Source organism: Ctenopharyngodon idella, chromosome 19, assembly GCF_019924925.1.
Source record: "Ctenopharyngodon idella isolate HZGC_01 chromosome 19, HZGC01, whole genome shotgun sequence".
NCBI classification, from domain to species: domain Eukaryota; kingdom Metazoa; phylum Chordata; class Actinopteri; order Cypriniformes; family Xenocyprididae; genus Ctenopharyngodon; species Ctenopharyngodon idella.
Window position 1 is genome coordinate 30,087,605 of NC_067238.1, and position 9,227 is coordinate 30,096,831.

Here is a 9,227-nt window from a genome sequence, read left to right on the forward strand (position 1 = left end):
CATGAGCATGATTTCTGCCCGAGTCCTGTCGGATTAATTTTTCCCTGGATGTGAGGTGAAGACATCTCCCATGATGCCGCGCTCAAGCGTCATCAAGCTACGACTTTGTTTTGAACAGGCGATATCTAGCTGCGAAAAATTACATATTGTGCCTTTAAGCTGACTTGACAAGCTTATACATGGTTTGTTGCTTGTCCAAGATGGTCTACATGCTAATGACCAGCTTGGACCAGCTTATTATTTTAAACCTACCTGTCAAATAAATGCTTCTTTAGAGCAGTTCTAACCTGTTACTGAGGAAAAAAAACACTGCTCTTTCTCAAATGGATTTAGGAAAAAGACATTTCTATACATCCCCTTTCATTTAATCAGTTGTGAACTCAACACTTTTACAGCTTTACACTTTTACCTAACCCTGCCCGGTTACAGCTGGAGACGGTAGCTCTGATCTCCGTTACCGGCGGGTTGCGTCATGCTGCGCCGCAGAGGTGATGCAAGAGTCCGGCGCTGTGTGTTCACGTACGCCACGCCTCCTCCCGGTGCTGTTTCCTGCTTTCCACAAACTAGACTCCTACAGGCGCAATGAAGTCATAGAGCACAAACCCTCCAAGACTCTTCATCATCATTATTCTGTTAAACCTGTGACTTCTGAACACCTATTTTCCTCCGATGAAGGTGAGCTCATTTAGCCGGTCTGACCGAGTCACTCTTCTGTCTGTGTCAGCGTCTAGTCCTGTCTGCTTTACACGGCCCACTTTATAAAGTTTGTAGTCGATGCTCTGTCTGAAATATCAGTTGCAGTGTTCGTTAAAATCTTGTTATTGGTCCATTTGAACTAGCGATGTCCATTTTGTGAATCTTTTAGTTGTTCGTTTGAGTGAATTCTGTTAAACCTGTTCACCAAACCGGTCTGAATTATTTATTTATGATTCGGTCCAATCGGTTTCGTGTCTGTCAACGACTCACTGACTCATTGAACCCAAAACCGTTTCTTTGAACATGTCCGACTCGTAATGACCCTGACAACCGATGAATTGATACTAAGATAATTTGGGGGTGTGTCGCCCGTATGACTGATATGAGGCGAAAAGAAAGCTTAGTGTAAGACATGTTTAATAAAACTTAAGTGAAATATGTTTAAGAATGATTGTATGACAGTTTAGTCAATAAGAAACCCAGTAGATTTTAATTAACCGCACGATGACGCAAAGAACCACTGAATCGTTTTAAAATATGTTCTTTAAATCAACTGTTCGAACGAACCGATTTGCTCAAATGACTCGCAGTCTCTCAACCATTTAGTCGTTAGTAAGCAGTTATAAACATAAACTGTAATGACAGCTTGGTCCCAGTTGTATGATAATGCACAGTAATATCTCTCTGATAAAAGAAGGCTTATATTTTCTCAAAACGTTTTAACTAGACAACAAAGAGCCTTTATATTTTCTACATCTCTATTGTCTCTCTTTTTCTCAGGAGGAAGCAGGAGTTGACGTACCCCAGGCGTTGCCCTCTGGGCCCAGTGCCTTTATCCCAATTGAAGTGGTGTGTGTTGTTGTTTTTTAACATCCTTGTTTTTGTGTTTATGGTATCGGTCCAACAAATTCTGATCTGTTTGACTGTTTCTTTAGGTCAAGGTTTTCCAATACGGGTTGTGTGAGGGGAATTGTAAGGGTTTTTTGGGTTTATGAAAAGCTATTAATTAAATCATAAAAAAAATGGAATTAGAATCAAAATAACAATCAAACACACATTTTATATATATATATATATATATATATATATATATATATATATATATATATATATATAAAATGTGTATGTGTGTGTGTGTGTGTGTTTGTGTTTGATTGCAGGAATACAAATACCATATTTGTTTTCCTGCATGTCACGTGTCTGACATTAGAGAACAGTGAACATGCAAATGTGTTGGTAAATCATTGAAATAAATATTAACCTTGGGGAACTTCAATAAAATAATGGTCAGAAAAAGGAGCTTTGACCTAAAATATTTGTCCGTAGTGTAGCGATTTATACCTCACACCGAAGTCACTTTTAAACCAAGCAGCTTTCTGTTAGTCTGTGTGGCGAATTTGAATGACCAACTTGAACATGAGCAAAATTTTCATGGGGAATTTTTTTGCCCTCGGAATTTTTTTGCACAGGTGATTCCTGTATTTTGCACGTGAAATTTCTCTGAGCGACAGTAAATGTGACCGCCCCTTTAAATGATAGATGTAGTATTGTTGTCAGTGTTTACTGTTCACTGAATATCTGGATGTGTCAGATTCTGGAGGAAGGGGCCGCACAGGAGGTGATGTCAGAGACTTCGTTGTCAGAAGGACGTGCCGATCATATCATCATGGCGATGGGGCTGCATCCCACCTACTTAACCTGTTTCCTGCGCACCCAGCATGCTTTGCTCCAGCTGGATGGCCCTCTGCCTTTGTCATGGAGACATTTTATAATCATCTTGGTGAGGGAGGAGGTTTATATTTTCGTTTGGTGCCTTTTCAAAAGTAGTAAATATGCACAAATGAGTATGTGTTTATAATATACACAAATACAAAGTTCTGTCATGAAACTCTAGATGGCACAGGCTGATAGGTCCTTAAAGGGAACTAACCCTTTAACTCAATCTGCCATATCCATTACCATGTCAGTTGTCATGACAGAATGATATTTTTCTCTGTTTTTGCAGGCGTCTGCACGTCACCAGTGCTCATATTTAGTGCAGCACCACAGCTCTGCTTTTCTGCTGGCTGGTGGAGACGAGTCCTGGCTTAGAGGTCTTGACTGTGCACCACCTAAAATACAGCACCTGCAGACGCTCAACAAACTGCTCGCACACAGACCCTGGATCATCACCCAGGAACATATACAGGTAAAACGTGTAGATCATCGGTGTTGGGGAAGCTACTTTGAAATCCAAGACTTTGAGGAAGGAAAATGGGAAATGTGTTAATAAAATTCTTAGTTAATCGTTTTATTTCATTAGAATGTGTCTGTGAAGATCATTTATTACAGCTTGTCAAATTTGCCCCTATTTGGGTGTGAGTAAAAACACACCGTTTTTGTGTGTGTCCCTTTAAATGCAAATGAGCTGCTGCTCCCGCCCGCTTTCCAAAAGAGGGCGGAGCTTTAACAGCTCACGCTTCGGTTGCTCAACAACAACAAAGCTGGAGAATCTCACGCAGACAAAATGAGGATTGTCAGTAACGGTGTTCATCCTTACATTGTTCAATCCGGAGTCGGACACTGATGGAGAGACTGATCTTACAACTTTTAGAATGAAACTGGACATTTCTGAATGGTTATAAATGTATGTAGTTGCTGTGGAGTTGATTCAACTCATTGACTAGCTTGTGTCGTCATGTTAAAGGGTTAGTTCACCCAAAAATGAAAATTCTGTCATTAATTACTCACCCTCATGTCGTTCCACACCCGTAAGACCTTCGTTCTTCTTCGGAACACAAATTAAGATATTTTTGATAAAATCTGATGGCTCAGTCATGCCTGCATCGCCAGCAAGATAATTAACACTTTCAGATTCCCAGAAAGCTACAGAAGACGTATTTAAAACAGTTCATGTGACTACAGTGGTTCAACCTTAATGTTATGAAGTGACAAGAATACTTTTTGTGCGCCAAAAAACCCAAAATAACGACTTTATTCAACGATATCTAGTGATGGGCGATTTCAAAACGCAAGCTTTACGGATCTTTTGTTTCGAATCAGTGGTTCGGAGCATGTATCAAACTGCCAAAGTCACACCCCCCAGTGGTGAACCATTGAAATTTCGAAACACTTGTGACGTAACGAAGCCTTGTTTACTGAAATCATGTGACTTTGGCAGTTTGATATGTACTCCGAAACACTGATTCGCAACAAAAGATTCGTAACGTTTCAAAGCTTCATGAAGCAGTGTTTTGAAATCGCCCATCACTAGATATTGTTGAATAAAGTCCTCAAAATATGAGGATAATTGAACATTGGTTTCATTGAACTTGTAGGGTCATTAAAAACAAACAAACATGCACTCTGGACATCACTTTTGGCCACTATTATAGTCATTGTTTTTATAAACCTCTTCTATATTCACAGGAGTTGGTGTGTCCTGGTGCAGAGGCTCGATGGTCCCTGGCAGAACTGATTCAGGCGGTTGTTTTGATGAGCCATGCGCACTCTCTGGCCTCGTTCGTTTGGGGTTGTGGCATTCTCCCAGAGCCTGAGCAGCCAGGAGATCCGTCGCTCCAACCGTGTTCGCCCACAGAGTCCTGTTGTTCCGCCCGAGACAAGGCCAGAAATCAGCAAGAGGTATTGAAATCATGATTGATGTATCGCAAGTTAAATATTTAGTTTTCAGATAAATCTCTTTAATGTGTATATGTGTGTGTGCAGTGGTCTGAGGCTGTGAACGAGGTTAAGCTTTTGATGGAGAAGATGATGATGGTTCAGCAGCAAGGTGAAGAGTTCACTCAGGAAGAGATGGTTACTCGCTTTGAAAGAGAAAGGACAGAGACTTTGCTGGAACCTGTTGAAGGTATAAACATACATACGGATAATTCAATACACTTCTGTTGGGTCAAAATAGTCTTCTTTTTAGCTTATGCGCATGATCATCCACATGAGAAGGTGAATAATTACAGTGCATCCCATGAATCACATTAAATATTAACAGGCACCAAGCAAAATAAAAGTTTGCACCATGTTTCCTCTCCATCTTCTTGTGCTTCCTCTTTCTTCACACTCTGTGATGTGTGTTTTTCAGTTCAGCAGTCTGTTCTTCCTGATTGTGTCTCGCGGTTCGTCGCGGAGGCAGATTTTACTTACCAGGATTTTAGTCCTAGAGGAGTGCAGGCCCCTCCAACCATGAGAGCTCAGGTTCAGTACTCATATATATATATATATATATTCTCACACACAATATCAAAGATCTGCTTAACAGAATTATAAACAGAAGGCACTTTTTTACTGAAGTATATAAGTTATTTTAGTATTTATTTGTTTTTTGTTTTTTTAAATATCTTTTATTTTTATGTTTTCTTAGTTTAAATTTAGTAATTTTGTTATGTGCTTTTGCCTTTTTATTAGTCTGTTTAAAAAAAAAAACTTTAATTTAGTATTTCAGTTTTAGGTTTATATTTTCAGTTTAAATTTAGTTTAAGTTTTAGTAACTTTGCTTTTGCCTTTCTTGTTACTTTTTGTTTGTTTTAAAATATTTCTATAATTTAGCTTTAATTTATTTGTATTTCAGTTTTAGGTTCATATTTTCAGTTTAATTTTAGTTTAAGTTTTAGTAATTTTGTTATGTGTTTTTGCCTTTTTTATTTTTGTTTGTTTTAAAAAACATTCTATTTACTTTATTATTTCAGTTTTAGGTTTATATTTTCAGTTTAATTTTAATTTTAGTTTAAATTTTAGTAACTTTGCTATTTCTTTTTTTTTACTTTTTGCTTGTTTTAAAATATTTCTATAATTTAGCTTTAATTTATTATTATTTCAGTTTTAGTTTCATATTTTCAATTTAATTTTATTTTAAGTTTTAGTAATTTTGTTATGTGTTTTGCCTTTTTTATTTTTGTTTGTTTTAAAAAACATTCTATTTACTTTATTATTTCAGTTTTAGGTTCATATTTTCAGTTTAATTTTAGTAACTTTTATGTGATTTTGCCTTTTTTATTATTAATTTGTTATTATTTCAGTTCTAGGTTTATATTTTCAGTTTAATTTTAGTACCTTTATGTGCTTTTGCCTTTTTGTTTGTTTTTTAAAAATCTATTAAGCTTTAATTTAATATTATTTCAGTTTTAGGTTTATATTTTCAGTTTAATGTTTGTAATTTTGTTATGTGCTTTTGTCTTTTTATTTTTGTTTGTTTTAAAAATATTCTAAAAAATAAAAATATTCAGTTCTAGATTTGTAATTTCAGTTTAATTTTAGTTTAAGTTTTAGTAAGTTTATGTGCTTTTGCCTTTTTATTATTAATTTAATATTTCAGTTTTAGGTTTATATTTTCAGTTTAAGTAACTTTGTGCTTTTGCCTTTTTTGTTTGTTTTAAAATATTTCTACAATTTAGCTTTAATTTATTTTTATTTCAGTGTTATTAATTTTAGTACTTAAACTTGTTTATTTCAACTGAATAATTTTTGTTTTAGTTAACAATAACAATGCTGGTTACATTCTTGACCTCTGTGTATGTTTTTGTGCTTGCAGGACTATTCGTGGGAAGATCATGGCTTCTCTCTGATGAACAGGCTGTATGGGGAGATGGCACAGCTTCTGGATGAGAAATTTCAGGTGGTGTGTGCGCTCACGTATAACACCATGGCCATGCACTCGCACGTGGACACCTCCACACTCCGCAAAGCCATCTGGAATTACATCCACTGTATCTACGGCATCAGGTCAGTCATGCACACATCATAGCCATGAAATGACAAAAATTGAGTTAGGGTTACGTCTGTATAAGAAGGAAAAGTCCTTGCCATAATCATATATAAGGACTGCACATTATCAGGGAAAAGGTAGCCATGAAATGCAATATTTTTGGTTGTTAAAGTTGTAAAATTGTTCTAATGTGAATGTGTGCACCTGCATGTCAATGTTTGCATACACAGGTATGATGATTACAATTATGGGGAGGTCAACCAGCTGTTGGAGCGCAGTTTAAAAGTGTATGTCAAGACAGTGGCTTGTCACCCAGAGAAAACCACACCAAGAATGTACTTCTCTTTTTGGAGGCAGTTTCGACACTCAGAAAAGGTATATGTGTGAAACTTCTTGTTGATGGTAGTGTCGGCAAGCGTGTTCATAAAAGTTTCATTTGCTTAAGCAATTAAATTAATATGCTTGCTTGCTCTTGTCATTTTTCTGAATACTGTAGTTGATTTAATTGGTGCGATGTGTTAGTGGCCTCTAGTGGTTGTCTTCAGGAATAAACTTTTAAAACACCTTTTAAAAGTAAAATCGGATAGCCATCAAGTTTTTATGTTGCGGTATGAGTTTCATAACAATAACAGTCTCTATTTCTCCTGAACTTCACACGTGGGTTTATCAGTTGAGGGTAGTACAAATGCATGTACATTACCTAAATGTGTTATTTGTGTTGATCTCTTTATGCAGGTCCATGTGAACCTGTTACTAATGGAGGCGCGACTGCAGGCAGCTTTACTTTATGCTCTCAGAGCAATTACACGCTACATGACCTAATGCGCCCAAGCTTTTCCAAAGAGCATTAAACAAGGGATGACCTGTATATACAAATATGCTCCGATTGTAGCGTGTGTTGGCACACAAATTGCACACAATCACACTTTAAAGCACAAAGGCTCAAGAGTTTTTTGTGTTATTTTCTCTATTCTTTTCAATATTTTTGGCTTCTATGGGCTGGTTGATCATCTGCTACTGGATCATAATTGGATTTAGGAGGCAGCGAATTTTGCACATGTCCTTTGAGTAAATTGCCTCGTTGTGGTCTTTTTCCTTATACTGTGAATGTGTCTTTGCCCTGCTGCAGTATTCTTTGTGTGTGCGTTTTGATGAATATTTATGTAAGTTTGACACTAAGAACTGCCTATTCCTCTCTCAGATTGAGAGCTGATTTAAAGTGAGCAAAACTGGATGAAAAAAGCACACTTTGTTTGTTGGTGTTATTTGTGCATTTTTATGTGTAATAAAATATTTTACTATGACATTCCTGTTTTGATTCATGTGCTTGTATATGATGTGCAAATTTCACTCTTGCCATATTTCCCATTAGTTTTTAAGCTTTTTTTATGAGAGCCTATAAATATGCTTGATAAACTATTATCTACATCAAAAATAGTTTACTATAAGATTATTGTGAATTTTAATTGTATACATCTTTATTCAGTGCTTTATAATGGCACTTTTAAACTAAGACATTTGATCAAGTTGCAAAAAAGAACATTAATTAAAAAAAAAAAAAAACTCATCTAATTTTCTTAAAGGGATAGTTCACCAAAAAATGAAAATGTATGAGTTTCTGGTAACACTTTAGTTTAGGATCCAATTCTCGCTTTTAACTAGTTGCTTATTAGCATGCATATTACTAGGATATTGGCTCTTTATTAGTTCCTATAAAGCACATATTAAAGGATTAGTTCACTTTAAAATGAAAATTATCCCAAGCTTTACTCACCCTCAAGCCATCCTAGGTGTATATGACTTTCTTTTTTCTTACGAACACAATCTGAGTTATAAATATTAATAAATATCCTGACGCATCCGAGCTTTATAATGGCAGTGAATGGGGACCAATGAGTATGAAGCTCAAGAAAGTGCCTCCATCCATCATAAACGTATCCATATTTAACAAGTTATAAAGTAAAATTTTTCTTACACAAACACATCCCTTCAGAAGGATTTTATTAACCCCCCGGAGCCGTGTGGAGTACGTTTATGATGGATGGATGCACTTTCTTGAGCTTCATACTCGTTGGTCCCCATTCACTGCCATTATAAAGCTTGGACATGTCAGGATATTTATTAATATACAACTCCGATTGTGTTCATCAGAAAGAAGAAAGTCATATACACCTAGGATGGCTTGAGGGTGAGTAAAGCTTGGGGTAATTTTTATTTTAAAGTGAACTAATCCTTTAATGCCTTATTCTGCATGACCGTATGTCCCTTAATCCTACCCAATACCTCACTAACTAATAATAAGCAGCAATTAGAAGTTTATTGAGGCAAAAGTCATGGTTAATAGTGAGAATTGGACCGTAAACTAAAGTGTGACTGAATTTCTTTCTTCCGCTGAACACAAAAGAAGATATTTTGAAGAATATGAGTAACCAAACATTTGCTGGACCCCATTGTGGAAAAACAAGGTGAATAAATGATGACAGAATTTTCATTTTTAGGTGAACTATCCCTTTAAGTTAAGCTTTTTAAAGTGTTTCAGGTCATATTTTGTTCTCTAATCGTCGAAAATAACACCTTGTGTCCCCATTCGCTAGATTAAGACAGAACTGCACTACCACGAAACAGACACTAGCCGTCGGTAACGGCCAAGAAACGTTTTCCGGTGACAAGTTAGTAAACGCGGATACCTGACAGTACTGTTTACAACACAAATACGATGTCTGAATATTTTATTGCATTAATATGTTTTTCTGCACTCAACTACCAACGCTTTTTTCTCTCAGAACACAACAGCCTCAACTAGAAACTTCCATAAAACAGACTTAAATGTCAATCA

The 9,227-nt window shown here is 36.2% G+C and overlaps 1 protein-coding gene across 1 annotated transcript; it reads left to right on the forward strand.

The window, feature by feature from the left end:
- Window positions 1–480: 480 nt before the first annotated feature.
- Window positions 481–7,695, forward strand: sesn2 (sestrin 2). Its single transcript, XM_051873852.1, has 10 exons — window positions 481–675; window positions 1,477–1,545; window positions 2,288–2,476; window positions 2,702–2,884; window positions 4,105–4,317; window positions 4,402–4,543; window positions 4,772–4,884; window positions 6,218–6,408; window positions 6,622–6,766; window positions 7,127–7,695. Exons 1-10 carry the CDS (start codon window positions 670–672, stop codon window positions 7,211–7,213), a joined length of 1,338 nt encoding a protein of 445 aa, XP_051729812.1. The 5' UTR covers window positions 481–669; the 3' UTR covers window positions 7,214–7,695.
- Window positions 7,696–9,227: the final 1,532 nt, after the last annotated feature.